At 45.2% G+C, this 22,106-nt stretch overlaps 1 protein-coding gene across 7 annotated transcripts in view; it reads left to right on the top strand.

The window, feature by feature from the left end:
- The window catches only part of Rtca (RNA 3'-terminal phosphate cyclase), an 83,757-nt gene that overhangs the window by 37,243 nt on the left and 24,408 nt on the right, over positions 1-22,106 (top strand). For all 7 annotated transcript variants that reach the window (XM_075671305.1, XM_075671300.1, XM_075671304.1 and 4 more), the window contains 2 exons: positions 9,645-9,772; positions 14,545-14,603. In XM_075671305.1, coding sequence (XP_075527420.1) covers positions 9,645-9,772; positions 14,545-14,603 — 187 coding nt within the window. The remainder of the gene's footprint in view (positions 1-9,644; positions 9,773-14,544; positions 14,604-22,106) is intronic.

Below are 22,106 nucleotides of genomic sequence, written 5' to 3'. Positions count from 1 at the left end.
CCCGTTGGCCATGTAGCTCCGGGTACATTGTTGCACTTCTTTCACATATTCCATATTTTATATTCTGACACTTTCTTATTTTGTCACTTATCTTTTCTTTATTTCTTCCACAGCCTCCTCGTGCTTTCTTGTCCCATTCGTATCTTCTGCTTTCTCAGCTCATGACATTAGCCTACCTGTGCCTCAGTATACCGCATCAATTTCTCATAAACTCTGAGGCATTTGACCCTGTCACTCATTGTATTTGCTGTCAAGAAATAATCTCAGGATTGGGGGTGGAACCTACAAAAAGAGTGCACCCTCGTTGTTTGCAAACCTGTGCCCCTTGTTACTGAGAGGCTGGCTTTCCTGCACAGCTTAGACATCCAGTGGCTAAGCATTTTTTAAGGCAAAATTTGGCAGCAGCATGAAATTATCGCAAAATTCAGCACAAAATCAGACAGAGATTCTTAAAATAGATAGAAATAAATGCTAATAAGTATTTATTACTTATTATTACTTGCTATACACAGCCAGAAATATATTCGATTCGATTTGGTTCAAATATTCATATCCAATCAAATGTTCTAAAATCTTTGAATACATAGTTTTTGAATCAAATGCAAATATTAAAAATATAATGTTCAATAATATTAGAAATTTTCGATAATTTGCACACCCCTAATGGCAAGTCATTTATGTATAACTTTGTTGTGGCCTGTAACCTTCTCATTCTTTTTCATAGGTTTAATTTTTTTGTTGCTAAGTCATACTCGGAGTGAGAACCAAGAGTGTTGCAAGTTATCGTAATAAATGCATTTAAAGTGGCGGCCCCACATGGACGCACTGTTTTCAGCACCACTTGAGCAGCCGTGGTGGCTATTCTGCTTTTCGTATAAGCTTGTCATATATCTTGATAAAGTGGGAGCTTGGGCGAGTTGGTGATTCAGTATCGACATGTGTGCACAGCGCAAAAGATGAGGACAGAAGAAGGGACACAACATAGGCACTGCATTGTGTCCTTTCTTCTGCCATTTATTTTAAACAGCGTCGAAAAACACATGGACAAGGAAGAGCACAGGACCAGCGCTGACTGCCAACAACATCTTTATTGAAGCTAAGCACAAATGCAGCGTAGCCCACATATAACAGCCCCACCTAAGACAAACTTTCGCTTAAAACAACCTGTGCGACCGTCAAAACATACATTATTCAATAGCATAACACCACCCATATAACGAATGTCTTTGAGCCCTGCTGATCGGTTGAGCCCTTTGCACACGGTCTGTTTTCTCAAGCCTCCTTGCAGGCGAACTATCCGTTTTGTGCCCCGCTGCCTTCTCCCCACCATCACACGCTGCCCACGAGTGTTGGCGTGCGGCTTCCAAGGTCGCCTTCCCGCCCTTCCTCGGAACTCCGCTCCCATCCCCTCATTGTTTCTTGCAATTCCCTCGCTGTCTCGGCGGCCGCTATGGCGCCGGCTTACATTCAGAAGTTTTGTCTTCTGGCCGTTACCACGAAGCAGACCTCTCCACACTAGTCTCCGTGCTTCCTCGTTTCCGCACTTCATTCTAGTCGGACTTGAGTTGTATACAGCATGGCGGACGGGAATGCGGTGCCTGCAGTGGTCATGAAACGAAAAGCGCTGGACATGGAAACGAAGCAGGCAATTTTGATGGAACTGTCTCAGGGTGCTAAAAACTGCGAGTTGGTGAAGAAGTACAACGTGTCGAAATCAACCATCTCAATGAGTCTAAACAACAAGGAAAAGATTGGCAGCTCTGACACCGACTTGACGAACAGAAAGCACCTGCGAAAGCCCACCTATGCGGACGTAAAATACTCATTGCTTAAGTGGTTTGTCAATGTAGGGGCTCGCAACATTCCGATAAGTGGGCCAATGATGTTGAGCAAAGCCAAAAACTTTGCGTTTCTGCTAGACTTCTGCCCAGCAATGGCTGGCTACATAGATTCAAACTGCGGCGTGGGATTGTTTTTAAATCGATTGTCGGTGAGGCGGCTTCGGTAAGCGATCAAGACGTTGCCACTTGGCCTTTAAGAAACAGAGCCATTATTGCAAGCTATGTGGAGCAGGACATGTATAAGACAGACGAAACTGCATTATTTTATGAGGTGCTGCCTGACAGAACGCACGCCATGAAAGGCGACTCAAGCGCTGGCGGCAAGCACACTAAAGTGCGCGTTACTGTACTTCTGTGCAGTAATACGGATGGTAGGGACTTCCACGTGCCCTTTGTAATGGGAAAATCAAAGAAGCCGCCTTGCTTTCGGAGCTATGTACCCATGCGCTACAGGCACAATACTAAGGCGTGGATGACATGCAATTTATTTGCTGAGTGGCTGGGCGAGCTTGACCGTGACATGCAGAGGCAAAGCAGGGGCGTGCTGCTCATGCTCGACAAGTGCTCCGCCACATGCGAACTTCTCTGACGGCAGTGACTCTACCTTTCCTGCTGCCCTATACCACTTCGAAAGTGCAACCGCTTGATTTGGGCATAATACGCGCACTAAAGGCATCCAATAGGCGCTGCATTCTGGAGCACTTGCTCATTGCTGTTGACCGCCTGGCCGCCAACTTGCCACTTCGAGTTTCACTATATTCAGCCGTTGATATGATGAAGGCGGCCTTGGCGGAGGTGATGCCCGCTTGCGCATGGAACTGTTTCCGCAAGGTCGGCTTCGTCGACGCAGTGCCTGCCGAGCCTGATGCTTCCGAAGATGACCAGTCCGGCGGTGATTTGAGGCAGCATGTCGTCAACCCCGACATGTGGGACCATGACATTGCTTGGGATGACTTTATTTCTGCTGATCAAGATTCCAGGACCGTGCACGGACGAGGGCGTCGTCTGAAGTGGAGGCGGAGAGCATCACGGAGGAATCGGATGACGATGAAACTTCAGAGCCAGCACCCATAAGCGGCGCACCTGTAGCAATGGGCTACATAGAGGGTCTCGGGCAACTTGTCTATGCCAAGGGCCTCAGCGAAGGGCACGCTTCTGCTTTAAATAAACTGTAGACCGCCCTCATGGGATCTGCACTGCGGAAACAGACGATCATCACAAACTTCTTTGCAAAGAAAGAAATATTGTGTTTTGACTAGCCACCTTCTTCTTTAACCCTTTGAGGGTTGAATTATTTTGAAAAAAACTTTCCCAGGTGGTCAAATTACTTTATTGCAGATCTTGAATGTACAAGATATATAATGTAGGGAATAAATAGTAAAAAAAAATTAGTAACAGTATTTTGGTGTCGGCATCACTCAGAAATGCAAAATGTTCAATAGTATTTCAGCGTGTGGTACTCCTTGAAACACGGGTCTCCGCACAGCAGCTTATCGCAGTCTGCACACCTAAAATGCGTGTATGTTCTTCTCTTGGAGCGACGAGTTGTGTTGGCGCACACATGACATCTTCTCTGCATGCAACTGCCTTGGGCAGAGGTCTGAGGCACCCTCTCGCGTTAACCGCGTTGCCGCAGAAAGCAAGAATACCTCGTGAGCGGCGGTGATACACAAGCTAAGAGCAGCGCCAGTCAAGATAGAAATCAACTTCCGCCGCCCGTGCGATAGCGTGCCAACAAAGAGAAAAATCACATTTCACTCGCCTCCGTTGTGATCACGCGGCGGAACCGAAACCATGTTGCCGTCGAGAGCGAGAATACCTCACGAGCGGTGGTTATAAACAAGCCAAGAGCAACGCCAATCAAGATAGAAATCAACTTCCACTGCCTCTGCAAGAGACTGCCGACAAAGAGAAAAATGACGTTTCGCGCGCCTCCGTTGCGATCACGCGGCGAAACCGAAAACGCAAAAGGGGTGTTGCCGCAGTCTGCGCTACGTGCTGAAGCTAGAAATCAGTTCTGTTTATCTCCCCAAGAAGGTAGCACAAATTTCAAACGCTTCTTGTAAGTCCTAAGAGGTGGCAGCACCTCCCAGTGAGCACACATTGTCATTATGGCGCAAAATTTCAAATGGAGGGTCGAAACCGTACCCGTATGGCAAAGACCTTGCAGGACAGAAAACCGCCACCATACATGTGCGGCAAAAACCTTCAGAGGGTTAAGCTGTGGTCCCTTTACTACGAACTTCGGCATATACCGAACAGACCCTTCGTGATGCTCAGGTTCGTTATAAGCAAGCTCGACTGTATATACTATTCCCAACGGGCTGAAAAAGAGAAAGCAAGAAAGGGAAGGTGCGTCATCGTCAATCAACTCCTGTTGCCCATGCATCACAAATGTAAAACTATACAAATGTAAAATGCACAATATGGGCATCATCGAAATTGATTAACTTTTGAGGAACTTAAGTTGGTGGTGGTGGTGGTGGTGAATTGTAGCAACAGGCGGGTTTAGCCTGGCGAACAAGGCCGGCAATTGCTCCGCCCGAGCGTCTCGCACAATACCGCTGAAGGGTTTCACCATAGGTCTATCAAGCCAGTCTTGATAGACTTAATAATAGTCTTGATAGTCTTGATAATGAACTTAAGTTCATTATCGCAAAGAGCTATAGAAAGGGCGCTTACGCAAGTGGCTCCTAACTCACAAATTAAAAGGGCCTCAAAGATTTCCCTGGCCATCTGGTTGCTGTACCTTCTCAGCACACGTGTGCGGAGTGAGCAGCCACACTTTGCACAATGAACAGCTAGATTACTACCAGTCTTAATCTTGACCACTGTGCGCATGCTCACGTAAACATTTATTAAGGCAGTGTCCTGTTTGCCAGATGTAAGTGCAGCCGCAAGAGGTGGTAATGGCACAAACTACATTGGTATTGCGGTCTACAGGCTTGGCGGTATGTCTCTTACTACACAGTCCAGGCGTTTGCTTGCTATCATTAACTTTTTGCTCAACATTCCCAACTTGCTAGGTGTGATAAACACCACCTTAACACCGGCATGGCCTGCAGCTTTCTTGATGTGGTGGGACACTCAATGTACATATCGGATCACAACAGTTTTAGTTATGTCCATTACCACTTCGCGCGGTTTCATGGGGGAATGAACCTCTTGCAGTAAGACTTCCGTGAAGGATGACAGCAGTTGTGCTGGATAGCCACTTGGGGGACAGTGCTATTGAAATAATGTTCATCCTTTTTTTCATCAATATTAATGTCACTCTTTAGTCCTATTAAGATTTTTGTGCTGATTTCAAATATGCAATTATTTTTCCAATATGCCATTTAGGTCCTGAATATAAATGAGTTTCATTGTTCATCATTTGTAGAAACAACAGAAAAATAACCGTGCCACAAAAATTTATATTGGCACATGCCTAGTTACTAGAAAACATAAGAAACACACTGGCAGGCATACTTTTTTGATATAAGAAGTATTAGTAATTCTATAGCAATTCAAGCTTCCCTGTTCCAAATGTAGGTACCCTACTGCCTGATCTAAAGCAGAACTGAAAAATTTTAAACCATCTGTTCCTACCATCAGGTGCTTTGCAGATTCAGCTATGAGCCACAACAAGAATTATGCCTCTACCTGCCTCGAAGCAGAGATATTACTGCCCCAAATCATCAAGAAATAGAAAATCTGTGTTTTGAGAAAACAAGAAAAAAAAGACATACATTCACTTGTAATCAGAAGCACAGAAAAAATTTTGCAATATTTTGCAATGAAAATGGTTAAAAGCCACCAGGAACATAGTCGATCTGACTACGGCCGCCCAAATGGGGCAAAAACATTGTTTAACGCCGTTCGCTGATTTCTCGTGGCTTGTATTGCGCGCGGCAAGAACGTTCACTACGATGGGTTGCACTGCTGGAGATGCGTCAGCCCTGCTCCTCATCCACGTCAGCAATCCCCGCTTATCTGCCTTTGCCTCCTTTTTCTGCATTTTCTCTCGCGCTTCACAGGCTTCACACATCATGTGTCCACTCCCACTTTGTTTCGCTGATCGGTGCCGTCTTCACGTATTCGCACATGCCTTACTGGTCACTCATAACACTGCAGTTTACTGTCACGAGGCTTTGGGCTATTACCTGATTTCCTGGAACATCTGTCTTGGTGCTTTTAAACTGTTTTTGACGACCAGTATACTGAATGTTGTGGTGTATGGCCCCCTGGCCATTTGTAGTGAGCGCACGTGCATCTGTAAAATGGCTCCAAAGTATTGCACAAGCCACAGCTTTATAATGTGAAACTATTTCATGCATCCAATCGTAGTGGGCGACATGTGAAAGTGGCTCACACTCTGGGCCTTCGAAGCTGCCTCTGGAGATTGGCTCAGTATTCTGTGCCCCCGATGCTGGCAGTGTCTGTTCGGTTAGCTCTGATGTTTTGAGAGGCTGCAGTTCTGGCTGTCTTACAATGCTGACCCAGAAGGGATTCAGTGAGTGCTTTAGAAGGTGGGCATTGTTAGTGGCATGTTCACAGCGCACCAGTTGTCACAGGGTGTGTGTCCGAAATGAGAACAAGTGTGCAAAGGTGGACATAGACAAACCATCCTAGACAAACCATAGACAAGAAGGACGTCCCATGTACAAGTATGTTCCAGGGAATGTTATAGGGGCCAAGTAAGTAAAAAATGAAATATAATACAATTGTGAATCTTAAGTCATTTTTCTTATTTTGAATTCTTTAGCAATTTCTGGGTTTACAAAACCTATTGTTTCCATATTACATTAACCAGATTAGTATTAGAGAGTTCTCTGGGGCAAAGTTTTGTGCAGAGTACAACATATGCCCTATTTCAGAATTATGCTTTGTTATTCACTGAGAAATTTAATTTTTAAAAATAATGGTGTAAGTGCAAGAATAGTGGTCTTAATTTGTAAATCATTTTTTATAGAAAACAGTCAAATGTTAAAATAGTAGTGCCACGACTGCGCTCCTTGGTTCCATCTAAAATAATATGAAATGAAGGGAGATCAAGTTTTCTTATAATTTTGCAATGATAGATTTTATGAACTATCATAGTCATTTACACATTTAAAGAGACATAACTGCTTCAAGAATTAAGCAAGAGCTATGATGTTTAGTGCGGAGTCTTATGTGATTGCCATAAAGAAGGTGTAGAATTTTTATTGAAATCAAACCTGTTTGTGAAAAGTTGTGTATCTTGACCCGTGTATGGCGCTTAAAATACTCTTTCCATGCATAGTGCTCATTCTGTCTTAAGGAAAGTGTTCCAGCAGCAAATAGTGAGCTTACCTAATGGGCTGTGCTTAGCATGATCATTTGGACAACTGTTTGAAGTGATCAAGGGTGTTGACCTTTGTTTTGTAGTCGTGCCGTTGCTTGAAATGGTGCACTGCAGCTGCATGCATAGGTTCACTGCTGTGATGCTTAGTGGAAGCTTGCCATCATAGGTTGCGAAAATAAGGAGAGCTGAGATCCACTCACGAAATACATTTTTCCTTTCGGGCTCACTCAGACTCTCACTTGTCAAAATCACCTGACTTACACCCAGCCTTGTACATACAGATGTGTGGACATAAGCACATGGTACCATATTTGATTCAGGCTCCAATTTGCTGGGACTTGTGCTCATGCTCGCCTTTCTGCTGAACTTACCCTGCTGTTGTATGCACGTGTACGGGGTTAAACTGCAGAGACTGCATGCTTTACGACATGCAAGCACTGCGTGTAAACTTTATTTTCAGGCCACCATCACCACTGTTAAGTAACACTGCAATGGAAAAAGATGGGGGAAAACATGTCACTAGTGTCTCTGCATAGTGTTGTGGCCATGGCTGCACATAGTAGAAGTTTATGCGGAACATCACAACCTGGGATGAGGCTAAGGTTTAACTACTTGTAGCCCTTTTAATATAGTGCCCTGACATAACATTCTTCTGAGAAAGTATTCCATATAGTTTCAGGGACTCTTTAAGGGTGCAGATTGTTATCATATTGGCTGGAGGTTCTAATTAGTTTTGGGCACGAGTTGTACAGTGTTGGCGACAAGACTAAGCTTTACACTTTCTGCTCATGAGTTATTACTTATTTTGCAGTAGTCAAAGAGAACGTTGTGCTTTTCAGATGCCACAGGGAAATGTCACTGGTGTGCCAAAAGGTGCGGTAGATGAGTTCTTGTGCTCATTAAGTAAGGCGTACTTAGCCATTTTGCGGAAGCATATGATGTCTTTCTTCCAGATGGATTCCGATATCTTGCAATAAAATAATACTCTCTTGTATTTCAGCACATAGAAGGAATGTATTCCTCTTCTTAACCACAATTGTAAGGCTTGCTACACTTGTCTCTGCAAAATGTGTGTAAACACTGCCATGTTTTCAATGTGTTTGCTATTTAACACCATCAACAGTGCCACTGGAAGGTATGTAAAGACTGGTCAAGTCGATTGGTCATGTGCTCTGAAAGTTCCTGACCACACCGGAAGGAAGAAGTGTGCCTGACATCTGATTGGAATCAACCTCTTTTCATGTCAGGCGGGAAGCATGACTGCAAAAAGTTAATAAATGCTTAGCGCTTGGAAGAGTTCACAGTTGGGACTGAGGACTAAATATCAACCAGTGGCATGTGAATAAACAGTGTTTAAAAGCTGCTTGAGGCGTGAAGTTGGTGTTGGATGGATTAGGCAACCAGAAGCATGGCGAGTCCTTGAACTTGACAGTTATTGAAGTGAGCACAACTTCCAGGTGTGTTCAAGAAATTATCACACGGCAACTTACAGTGTCGCATACAGCAGTAAACATTCAATTACCAGTGTGTAGCACACAGTCACAACAAAAAAATTTATATGTACTTGCACCTTTAAAAATTTCGCTATCATCAATCTGGTTCAAAAACCATGTTTCAGTGGGGATAACTGTATCTGCTAAGCATGCATTGATTAAAGATGACAATTTGCACCTGTATTATGTATTGAAAAAAGCAAGTTTCTTGTTTGGATTTTTATTCAGCTGCAATGGGGCTGTGTGTGTGCTACTCAAGTCTGCAGAAGGATGGTTATTAGCAACAGGAGCGACCACTAAATCAGCCATGCAAGGATGACCCCATGCAGAATATTAATACACATAACATTTATTAATAATGCACTGCTTGTTCAGCTCAAGTGTGAAGCGCTGGCCACTCTTTTTGCTTCTCAATGAGCTTGTTTTGAGATTAAACTTGCTAGAAGCCTTTAGCATCAGTGACGCCTGTCTTGCAAAACTTAGTTCTTTTAAAGGATGCTTTCTCTAAATTTTAGTGAAGAAAATTTGAATGTTATTTGTAGGATTCTGAGTGTAATTTGAGTACCTCAACAAAGCGCATGTGAAATGCTCTCATTAGAAAAATCTGAGAAAGTGAATTATGATTGTAGAACTGAAATTACTTTCGGCCTACCAGTAGACTAGTATTAAGCTGTCATGTCTTGGCTCGTTGGGTTAAAAATTTATTACTATGGTTCCATGACTAACGGCGTCGCTTTCAACAGGAGGCACGGCACATCATGCTGAGATGTGTAAAATTGTTGAGGAAGTCTTGTTGTCATAACCAATGTTCCATTCGTCCCTGGTTATGCATTAGGTAGGTCAAAAGTTTCTGCTTCCCCCAATTCCCTTACCACCGTATAGGGTAGCAAACCAGGGTTGACTTCCCTGCATTTCCTCTCCTTGCTTTCTCTCTCATCATTGCAGCATAGTCCTTTGCTGATAGGTGCTGTGTAGCAATGTCTTGTTCTTTTTGTTTCATAGGTGGCCCACATGATGGCTGACAGTGCAGTGAACATCCTGAGGGAGCAGTTGTCATCCTCTGTCGCTGTCTCAGTGGAGCAACTCAAGGAATCTGAGGCAAACGCATTCGGCACAGGAAGTGGCATTGTGTATGTTTTTCGCTCTTAGCTTTAATGTCCCATTCACCTTGTACAGCAGTGTCGCTCAAGTGGCTTGGTCACCTCCTATGTACAAGGCTTCACTGCAACAATTGCGACATATGCAATCACTTGCTGCTGTGACGTGATGATGACATGCATTAGTGATAACCTGGCATTGCCTAGCATTACTTGGTGGGCATTATACTTTGTGAGCAGTTGTTGGAGCACAGCTTTTTGACCCGGTAATTAAGTCCAAGCTTAAGTGAGCCCCGAACCCGAGCCTTGGCCTGTGGAAGACAGCTTCAACGAGCTCCCAAAACTGTCACTGATCTTAAGAATAAAGTCGCATGAAGCATCTTTATCGAGGAAAAGGAAGAAAGCTCTCTCATGTTGGCAAGAAAGAAGACTTCAGTGCACTTACAGCCAGCAGCGGAGTGAAATTTCACAACAACCTTTTTTGTGCATATTTGTCAGCTATGGTAGCCATTAACCAAACCTTGTGGTACAGAGAAGCCGGTACAATAGACAAGCTAAGCCCAATGGAATGCTGGGAGCATGTCAGCATGTTATGTCAAGCTTGGGTGTATGTAATCCTGGTGGAAGATCATTGGATTGCTCTAAGCTCAGGTGGTTTTTTTTATACCAGGCACGCTCGAAATGAAACGAGCAAATCGGGCTGCTCTTCAACGAGGTCCTTTCTAAGCATCCAGCGGCGTGCACGAACTCCGACCACTTCTGCTGCTCACTGATGCCGACGGTAGCGAACGAGAAAGCCAGGCGAGCTGGCGATCGCTAAAGCCCCTCAATCTCCCAAAGTAGTGCCATTCACTTCCCTCCTCCTCCGCTCGGCTCGGCCTCGACGGTGGCGCCGCCGGTGGTGGGCCTGCCCTAGCAGACGACGGCTAACACGCTCCGGGAGGAAATCCGCAGAAAAGTTCGTTCGAGCCATGCGGAGCAGTTTTTTCAATCGAGATCTTTCTTCGTCAGTCGGTAACTGGCCTTTAGAATTTCGTGTTGGAATTGCGAAAGAAATAGAGAAAAGGACTATTATTCAAGGCGTATTTAAGGCGTAAAGCGCGCGACGTTGAGAGTTCGTGTTGCTGAAACACGACGCAAGCACGCGGTGTACTCAAACACGCACATAATTGCCAAAGTTTCAGGTGTTGACAGCGTGAAAGTATGTGTACATGGTTTCGTAGGTTCATTGCTGACCGCACACAGCCGGAATGGCTGTGTGCAGTCAGCAATGCCTGGCAACAGGGCTGTTTTTTTCATTGCGGGGTGCTTTGGTAATCGTGACGATATATTGTTTTTTTTTTCTACAAGTACTGCTCCAGGAGGGCACATGTAATGGCTAACGGAGGCCTCTGAAGAGCACGTGACATTACAATAATGCAGGCGTCGCAGGGAGTGTTCGCATACAAAATTGGCTTTCCGCGATCTTATACCGTACCCTTGGCATGTACTGGCTTCGGCGAGCCCCATCCAGCCCTGGTTCTAGCATTGGTGTTCCCGTTGCCACTTTGGTGCCCTGGAGGCGCCGTCAATACTACGAAATAATGACAAGGTGTCACAACTAGTAAATAAAATTTATTGAAGAAATACAATCGCGCCGAGGCGCCAACTTCTAAAGCAGCGCTAGTGCGCCCGCGCGAGTATTATGAAACGCCAACGAGGAATTTACCGGCCCACGTACGACTCTACGATCAAAGTGCATGTTAAACATCCCCAGGCGAGCTAGATGAAGTTATCCGGAGCCATGCACTACGGCCTGCATCCTAGCTTTAGTCGCTTCGGAATGTTAAAAACGTTGATCACCACAAACCAAATCAATACAGGCGGGTGTACATTCGAAGCTAAAAGACTGCATCCTAAGTGATATTGAGCCTTGCAAAAGCGTTGAGAATGTGCTAACTGCTGGTGGAGCTCAAAACACACCCTGAATAAAGTCGCTTTTATGTCACAGGCCAGCTGCAGATGCGTGCATTTCACCGCAAGACGAAACTACATGAAACAAAGAGAGCACATTCGAAAAAATAAGTCAAACAACGCGCTAAAAACCATGCAGAGCATGAACACACACTTTTTCGAAGCGGAAGGCGTGAACTAGGCTCAAAATAAGAGGTTGTGAGTAGCCGTGGCCTTTACTTCACTAAGCCGTGCGTTCTTTGCCACTTCCTCGATGTCAGCCCGCCCGATCCTGCGAATCCACACTTCTTCTTGCGTTGCGCCGGCCGGATGGCAAAGCAAAAAGCTTTTTGCCCTCGCTGTGTCTGTTGCGGCAACCGAAGGCGCAGCAGCATGGCATCGCAATTAGGTTCACGGCCCTACACATTCTATTATGCTAACGCACTCCGTCAGTCCGCCTGCCGTACTTTCGTCGTGCAGGCCCAACAATGGAGGTCGGCGCGCGCTGGAAAGAAAAAAATATACAAAAGCGCGGCGCCTGCTCCGCGCTGGAAAGAAAAAATATACAAAAGCGTGGCGCCTGCTTCCACGTGACACAGATTGGCCAATGGGGGAGCGGAGGAGGCTGGGGTGACAGGAAGCGTGGAGGAGGACGCGCCAGGGTGAGCGGGGTGGCGGAAAGATCTAAGAATGGCGCTACTTTTGAAAAGTTGAGGGGCTTTAGCAATTGCTGGGAAATAGTGTAAGCCTAGCTCGCTGGCCGTCGGATCTGAGGTTGACAGCCCTTGCGATCCATCTGCAGCTCGTAACAAAGCATCTATATTCAGCACAATCAACGTCTGCACATTTATGTCGCTTATAAGTGACAATACAATTTTCCCGACGCCGTTGGTAGCAATGAGAAGACACGTTAGCCAGGCGAGCCGCTTCACAGAGACAATTGCAGTGGCAGCTGCGCTGACTGCTTGTGGGTCAAAATCGTGCCATTGATTTACTATTTCACGCAACGTTTTGTGACATGCATACTTTCAAGGTCACTTTTTTCCGAGTTATTTTGTGTCGGAAACAAATTTTAGCAGATATTTTTTGCTGTCGTCGGTGGCAAAAAAACAGGAAAACACAGGAATGATTGGAGCGACAAGAAATTCGCTCACCGGGCCCACCCCGACAGCAGCACAAACTCGTGACGTAGCATTTTCTCTGTTTGCATTCCTTACTCGATGTCGCAACGTGCTACGTTTTGTGAGTGGCTGCGCATATGCGAACCTTAAGATTGATTTTATATATGTTCTAAGCTATAATCGCCGTTTATATAATGTAGGTGATGTGTGTATGCTTGCATAAATCGATCTCGCACATTAACTCGACTTCGAATTTTTGTGTCAGTACTCCTTTAACGCTATCACATTAGAAAGACCAGTTATTTGGCGGTCTCTTGTGCAGTCGGCCTAAGAGTGTCCGAGTTTCTGGCCGAGGCCGTCACCATTGAAAAGACGCTCAAAAAACGGTCCAGCTTGTACGAACACCATGTGAACTCGCCGCCCAAGGTCTTCCTACCTTACATAAATGAGGTCTTCTGCATAATTCAGCAAGAAATTTCTTCATTCTTGTCGCATTTAATTAGGATTGAAGTGTCTGTCCAATTTATAGTCAAAGGAAGAAAAGACGGTGAGCTACCCTTCCTGGGGGGGGGGGGGGGGGGGACGTCCCCGTGAAACTTGATAGGCACAGTCTGGTATTTTTTGTGTACAGAAAGAGCATACACACTGACAAGTATCTGCATTTTAATTCAGTGCACCCAACGAACCAGAAAAAACCGCCTCCCTCGTCAGCAGAACCAACTGCATCTGTTGAAGCACCAAACGGCAGGGCTGATGACCTACAAGAAGTGCACCAATATCTCTCGGCATGTTGCTACCCGAGGTTGTTTCTAAACTTGGTGGAACGCCATCTGTGTCAGCCCCCAAGACCTGACCATCTGCTCCCAAGGAAACATGCCTCCCTACCGTACATACTCAGCGGGAGTGAGGGTTTGGCCCACATTCTATGCAGTTATGGTGTCCAGGCAGCTCATGTGTCATCACAAAAATTATGCCATCGGCTGGCTAACATAAAAGCAAGCTTCCAAAAAAGTTTTCTGGCATTGTCTACCGGATTCCATGTGAAGACTGCAACTGTGTATACATGTTTATTTGCGAGGCAGGCAATTTTGAACAGCAGTTGAGGCAGCATATCAATGATGCAAACAAGAAAAAAAGTCGCATCAAATGCCTTGGCAGAACATGCAGCTGACTTGGGCCACAAAATTGATTGGTATAACGGCAACTTATTGGAAAAGGAAGGAATTTTGACTTCAAGACACCTCTTGGAATCACTTCTCATCCAAACAGCAGACAACGAAAATTACGGAACCCTTCCCCCATCTACACGTATTGCTTACATCATATTTTAAAGCCTTTTAAACATTGTATCCCACTTCCTTGATTACACTGTGAGCAAGGTTCCCGTCAGGGGAGCTGAAACGTCTTTTTGTAGTCTTTTAGTCGTTAATGTCCTTCTTTTTACATTTTATTATGATGCCTCCCGAGTAGACGAGCTTTTGTCAAAACCTTGAGTTCATTAAAGGATAATCTTTTATAGTGACGTAACAGATATTACTCACTTTTCCAAAGACTGCAGCAATGGCACTTGAATGAAAAGAAAGGAAGTTGTGTAAATTATCAGGTGTGAAAAGATATCATGATTGCAAAAGCATAAGGATCTAACTCACTGCGAAACAGACCTTCTAAATTTTCCAACCATGTCTATTCATGAAAGTGTTAATGTCTGATGGTGAATGTTGAACAACCTTTGCCTTGTTTCTTCATCTACAGTTTGTTTGCTGAGTCCTCGACTGGGATGAAGGTTGCTGGCAGTGCATTGGGAAAACGAGGTATGTCAGTAACACCAGCAAGTCGCTTGGGCACTGTGGATTAAGGATTAGCGATATGAAGCTAACACTCTGAAATCCTCTGTAAAAAATGTGTAAAGTAATTTTTAGAAATGAACCAAATATTGAATACTCCACGATTAGTTTTTAAAATAATAAACAGCCTTTATCACTGTTCACAAAGAATGATCTTTATGTCCTAGTATAATCCAACATAAGCAAGTTTTTGTCGTTGCATTGCATATTGTAAGCGTTGTTAATTAAAATCATAAATGGGGAGTAAATAAGCAGTTCATTTGCGTACCAAGGATTCATTGCTCGGTTTGAATGGCAGCAGTGTGGCTGAGGAATTCTGGCTCACTGAGGGAAGTGCTGCACTTCACTAAAATGCCTTTATTAATGTCTGCCATGATTGCCAAGATGAAATTTATTGCGCTTTTCACTCCAATTTTATGCTTGATTATTACCCACAGTTGACAATTTGAAATACTTGAGAGGTGTTTGTATTTACCAATAGTTATTGTTCAATTCGAATTATTCGTATATGAAAATTTTGAGTGTTTGCACATCCCTAGTGTAATACTTTTGTTATTGTTGTGAATTCCCCAAGTAGAAGACATTTTGAGTGGCTGGTTAAACTAAATATAAGGACATTTTTGCATGCCAGCAGCTCTTATGTAGCCATTTATAAACTCTCACACAGCCCTCAAATTCTCGAACTAAACCAGAACTGATTCTAAGTCCAGTCGCATGTGTGGTTGCCACATGGCATTTCTTTGCCAATTCAGTAGTGGGAATGCTGTGCCAATCTGTGCGGAGTGGAACTTGTTAGGGATGGGCGAATGGTCAGTGTGAGGCTCGAAGCGAATAGTGATTTGGTCAAATAATTTCGAATCGAATAGTTAAAATAGTATATCACATATTTTTAAAAAATTAGCATTTTTATCATGACCCGACTAATTTACACAACTTTTAAAGAATTAGAACACATGTAGGCACAGAATTTTGTGAAATTGACAATTGTTAACAGTTTAATTTTATTCAGAAATCACACACTGCTTTTCTTTACTGCATTCACAAGTGTTCATGCACGAATGCGAGCTGCTCCACATGATCTGGGAGCAGCAGTTCCCGCTGGCTGCTAACAACATTTCCTGCTGTTGAAAACGGCCTCTCACTCCTTGCCTGTGTGGCAGGAATCGAGAGGCACTTTTGTGCAACCTTGGCCAGCGCTGGGTACAGCTGGCTGCCGTGGCTCTTCCACCGCTCCAAAGGGCTTTTAGGCCTTGGAAGCACAGCGGTAGCCAAGTAGTCTGCCACTTGGCAAGGAACTCTTTCATGTGCATTCTTTTCACTACGTTAGAGCTTAATGAAGAAAAAACACTCCACAGAGTGTTAGCTGGAGGCCATGTCTGGGCAAACAGATGTCTGGGCACAATCGTGTTGGGCTGGCATGAGCTCATTTTCTGCAGTTGAAAGTGTGGCTTTTGCCCACTTTTTTGGCTCTTCAGTTTAGCAAATGTCTTTGTAGCGAGGGTCAAGTAGCATTGCATTTGCTGGAACATGTTCTGTTTTTAAGTCAGGGAACCCTGTTGCAAGACTGCGCAAAAGGCTCTTTGCAAATGATGCTGCTTCCTCACCTTCCGACACATGCTGATGCAGCACCACTTGTGTACAATTCATTAAAGGTATCACTTCGGAAAGTGTAGGGTAGTGGTCTGTGCCCAGCTTGGTCGTTGCTTGGTCTAGGGGCTGCAAGGCATCTATAGCTGCAGCCATTAATTTCCATTCTTTGGAATTCAAGTTGTCCGCACCACATTCGCAAAGTTCAACTGAAGTAGGGGCACAGAGTGACGAGTCTCTCGATCATGGTGTACTCGCTGTTCCAGTGTGTGGGGACGTCTTGAATCACTTCATGCTGGACCATATGCATGTCCTTTTGAATGTCCATAAGCCGTGCACGGGCATGCGCACTTCTCTTGCAGCAACCCTCAATCGCTCAACACTTTGCACAAAGCTGGGAAAAACTTGCCACTTCCCTTTTAGCATCATTTATACACAGCTGCAGGGTATGCGCAAAACAGAGAAGTCCTGACCACTGCGATTTGGCAACAGCTGAAACGAAGTTCCTGCCGTTGTCGTCATAATGATCATCAGCAGCAGTAGCAGCGGCGGCGCCGCCGCTGCCGCTTATTTTATTTCTACTGAAGGTCCTCTCCATGTGATCTCCGATTACCTCTGTCCTGCGCCAACCGATTTCAACTAGCACCCGCAAATTTCCTAATTTCGTCACACCTCCTAGTCTTCTGCCGTCCTCTACTGTGCTTCCCTTCTCTTGGTACCCATTCTATCACCCTAATGGTCCAACGGTTATCTAATGTGCGCATTACATGACTTGCACAGCGCCATTTTTTTCTCTTAATGTCTATTAGAATATTGTCTATACCCTTTTGCTCTCTGATCCAAACCGCTCTCTTTCTGTCTCTTAAAGTTATGCCTAGTATTCTTCGTTCCATCGCTCCTTGTGCGGTCCTTAACTTGTTCTCAAGCTTCTTTGCCAGTCACCCAAATCTCTGCCCCATATGTCAGCACTGGTAAAATGCACTGATTGTATACCTTCCTTTTCAATGATGATGGTAAGCTTCCAGTCAGGAGCTCACAATGTCTGCCGTATGCGATCCAACCAACCCCAACTGCAAGAAATGTGATAGAAATTAAAAACATTAAATCACAGGGAAGGCAAATGGGACAACAAACTAGGAAGGCAAACTGGGAGAGGTTCCTGTCTGACATTAATTCATATGCACAGCAGGCAAAAGTATGGAGCCGGCTGGTGGATAAAGAAGGAAGCAAGTAGGAAGACCAGGCTGATGCTCTTGGTGAACACTTCGAGCGCAGGTCTAGCTCCGCTCTCTGTTCAGAGAACTTTCTGAAATATGGAGCAATAGAAGAACGCAAGTCACTGAACCGGAAATGTAGCCCAAACAATCCTTATACTGTCCTTTTAGCATTGCCGAACATAAAGCTTCCTTGACGGCATGTCATAGCTCTGCACTGAGCCCTGATAGAATCGTGTACGATATGGTTAAGCACTTACACTGCGACATGCAAATCACACAACTCGCACTTTTCAATATTATCTGTGCTGCAGTGCGTCTATCATCTATATGGAAAGAAGCTATTGTTATCCCAGTTTTGAAGCATGGTAAAGATACTTCATTGCTGACCAGCTGCCGTCCAATAGCGCTTACGAGCTGCCTTTCTAAGCTTTTCGGGAAAACGGCCCTCTTGTACATTTCTTAGAGTTCAATGAAATGCTTGACCCATTTCAATGTGGCTTTAGGGAAAGCCGATCTACAACCAAACATCTCATGCGTATCGAAGCAAACATCCATTATGCATTTGTACACAAGCCCAGTACTACTTGTCTATACTCCTCAACACGGTAAAGCCGTAGGACCCGACATGGCGGTACAGTATATTACGGAACCTGTTGCAGATGGGCACTTGAGGAAATATGCTTAACACAATAGAAAGCTACCTGTCCGACCATACTTTCCGAGTGAGAATCAGCGAAGTATTGTACCGTCCATTTACACAAGAAGCTGGTGTACTTCAGAAAGGCTTGTTCAGCTACACACTCTTCATTGTTAAGATGACCTCGCTCCATGTACCTCTACCTCCAGCAATTATCTATTCTGTTTATGTAGGTGATGTACGATTAGGCTTCAAATCTTGTAACCTTGCAGTTTGTGAACAACAGGTACAGCAAGGCCTAAACAAAGCGTCTAAATGGGCAGAAGAAAAGGGATTTGAACTTAACCCCCAAAAAGGTTCCTGTGTTCTTTTCAGAAGAAAGTAAAGACTAGCTCCAGATCCCAGTATAGGAGTGTCAGGGCAACAAATGCAACAAGGAGCACAAGTTTTTAGGCATTGTGCTTGATGTGAAATTGACCTTCATTCCTCATATCAAATATTTCAAGGCGAAATGCCTAAAGACAATGAACACACTAAAAATTCTGTCTCATACAACATGGGGAAGTGACGGGAAGTGCTTATTAAACTTCTACAACTGCCTTGTTCGATCATATTTGGATTATGGTTCCATGGTATATCACTTTGCCACACCGAGCACGCTTAAGGTGCTGGATCCAGTCTACCATCTGGGTATCCGTTTGCCCACAGCATCTTCAGAACAAGCCTCTATTGAAAGACTACATGTGGAATCAAACGAGTGGTCTTTTCACCTACAAAGGACATACAGAAGTTTTACATATTTCCTCAAAAGTATAGTCTGTAACCCTCGACATCCATGCTACACATATGTACGTCAACGATGTACATATGCGATGTGCTGCACTATTTCATAGCCGACCCTCAGTGAGAGCACCTTTTTCAAGGTGGGTCATAAAACTTGGTGATGAAATCGGTGTCCTAATCCTCCAACATTGCCTAATGGCTCCAGTAAAGCTGTTACGGCCGCGGCAATCGCAAATTGTTAAATGCGACACACCATTTATAGAAGTTACAAAACACGCTCCAGATGCACACACACATATGCACTTTCGTGAGCTCCAGCCGAAGTACTCATGCTTCCTTGACCCCAGCCCAGTGTTTTACACAGATGCTTCGGAGTCGGAAGCCGGTGCCTCTTGCATAGCTGTTGGACCATCGTTTTCGGAATCAGATGTTCTACATCCTGAAACCAGTATCTTCACAGCAGAATTAAGCCTGTGCAATGCTGTTGGCTACTAAACACATTAAGAAGGCAAAGCTCCCAAAGGCTGCTATATTCACAGATTCCATGAGCGTCATCAAAATGTGTAATATCCTGTAAAATCCTGTAATAAACAAGTTTTATTCACTTCTCTGCAATACGTATGTATCTAACCAACAGGTTGTATTGTGTTGGGTGTCTGGGCACAAGTGTATAGAGGATAACCAGCTTGCAGATAAAATGGCAGCTTCCACAGCAACAAAACCTAGAAATCCAACCATAGCCCTTCCTGCCACAGACTTTAAGCCATTCCTATGCAATAAACTCGGGAGCTATTGGCAATACTTGTGGGATGAGCAAACATTGAATAAGCTCCGCATAATTAAGCCACTTTTAGGGAAATGGACATCATTAACTAAGTCATGATGATCTGAAGTTCTCTTTTGCTGCCTTGGAATAGGGCATAAATATGGTACGCATTCACACCTTTTAACTGGTCTTGAAACTTCCCCTTTCCCCCCTTTTCATGGCAGATGTGGCGAAAGGCTGATGGTACTCCACGTTTTGCTGGAGTGCCAGAAGCTGAAGCAGATTGAAGACGGCACTTTCCTTTGGCATACAAACAATGTATCCCTTTATATTGTCACGTGGTGTGACGTTGAAGAACACAGTAGCAATACTGTGAAAGACAAAACTAACATTTATTGGGCGAACCTGTGCCCACAAAAACAGGCTACACATATAGCACAATGATAGTGGCGAACACGGTCAGCGATCGTCAAAAATCTGATCAGCGGGTCAAGCGCGTTGGCTTTTAAACAGCAGTCGTCGAATGTTCCAGACTAATCGTTCGGACCCGCGTACCTTCCACAAAGTTCTACACCATTCGCATCACGCGATGAAATCAGATAACACAAGGTTCGGCGACAACAGACAGCCGGATAGAAGCATGGATAACTTTCCAGAAACTTCGGATACACAGCAGGCGCGTCCCGCGCTGTGCAATTACATTTGTTAGGCGGCGAAACATGGTCACCCGATAAAGATAAGTACACGTGTCAATACCCCCCTCTTAAAAAGCATCGTCCCGATGTTACAAATATAAGAGAGCGAAACACTAAAGGACACTTATTAAACATAAGTAACGAAACAACGAAAAGTGTAAAGGGGGTTTATTCAGGTCATAGAGAAGCAGCGGCCAACGCGGCAACAGCAGGTAGGGCGCAGCCAGCGAACGAACTGGGTACGAGCCACGCAATGGCAACGGGGCTTTTCAGCCTGCCAATCTTCTTCGTCACAATCACCCCTGGAATTGAAGAGTAGCCATCCTGGCGACCTAGGAAGAGGTGGGCGGATCATAATACTGCTTCAGACGGTCAATGTGCACAGTCTCTCGCCCCCGACGACGCAGATTGGAAGATGGCGATACGAGTTTGACCACGTAGTTCACTGGTGATGTTTGTGCAGCCACGCAGTAGGGCCCGTGGTACTTCGGGAGGAGCTTGGACGGAAGGCCAGGAGCAGCAACAGGCGGGACCCAAAGCAACACGAGTGAGTCGACGGGCAAGGGGTGAGAGGGAGGATTGAGGTCATGGCGTTTTTTTTTGCGGCTCTGTTGAGCAGACGTCAAAAAACGGGCCAGTTGTCGGCGTTTCTCGGCGTGCTGAGCAACCGTAGAAACAGGTGAGCATTCAGCAGGGTCCGGCCGGTACGGGAGAATCATATCAATGGTGCTGGAGGGATGGCGGCCGTAAAGCAGAAAGAATGGTGAGAATCCGGTAGTGGCTTGAGAGGCAGTGTTATATGCGCAAGTGACGAACGGAAGTACAAGGTCCCAGTTGGAGTGGTCAGATGCAACATACGTTGATAGCATGTCACCAAGGGTTCTGTTGAGTCGTTCTGTTAAGCCATTTGTCTGTGGATGATAAGCAGTAGTAGTTCGGTGAATAATTTGGCATTCAGATAGGAGTGACTGCAGGACATCCGAGAGGAATACGCGGCCCCGATCGCTCAACAGTTCACGTGGTGCGCCATGGCGGAGAACGAAGTTGTTTAGAATGAATGAGGCGATGTCTTTTGCTGATGCGGCAGGCAAGGCGGCGGTTTCAGCATACCGTGTCAAATGATCTACAGCGACAACAATCCATCGGTTGCCAGTGCCAGTAGATAGAAGAGGCCCGTATATATCAATGCCGACACGGTCAAATGGCTGAGCTGGGCAGGGAAGTGGTTGGAGAGGTGCGGTGGAGAGATGCGGGACACATTTGCGTCACTGGCAGGCAATGCAGGAGCGTACGTATTTGTGGGCGAAGATGTACATCCCTCGCCAATGATATTGTAGGCAAAGTCGTGTGTAAGTTTTTGACACTCCGCCGTGACCACACTGCGGGTCAGAATGAAAAGCGGAGCAGAACTCTTGTCGTAGGTGGCGAGGCACTACTAAGAGCCATTTGCGGCCGTCATTGTGGTAGTTGCGGCGGTATAAAAGTCCGTCCTGGATTGTGAAATGCTGCGCCTGTCGGCGTAACACTCGAGGTTCCAAAGTTGCCGGAGGATTTGACAAAAAGTCGAACATCATGACGATCCATGGGTCTTTTCGTTGCTTTGATGCCATGTCCAGGATGTCAAGTGGTGAGATGTCATGTCTGTCGGTAGAAGTGCTGCTGTCTGAAGTAACTGGGCAGCGTGAGAGGGCATCGGCGTCAGCGTGTTTGCGTCCAGAGCCATAGACGACGCGGATATCGTATTCCTGGATTCGGAGGGCCCACCGAGCGAGGCGGCCCGACGAG

This window comes from Dermacentor variabilis, chromosome 10, assembly GCF_050947875.1.
Source record: "Dermacentor variabilis isolate Ectoservices chromosome 10, ASM5094787v1, whole genome shotgun sequence".
NCBI classification, from domain to species: domain Eukaryota; kingdom Metazoa; phylum Arthropoda; class Arachnida; order Ixodida; family Ixodidae; genus Dermacentor; species Dermacentor variabilis.
Note: the sequence above shows the minus strand (reverse complement) of the source record. Positions and strands in the feature narration are given on the sequence as shown.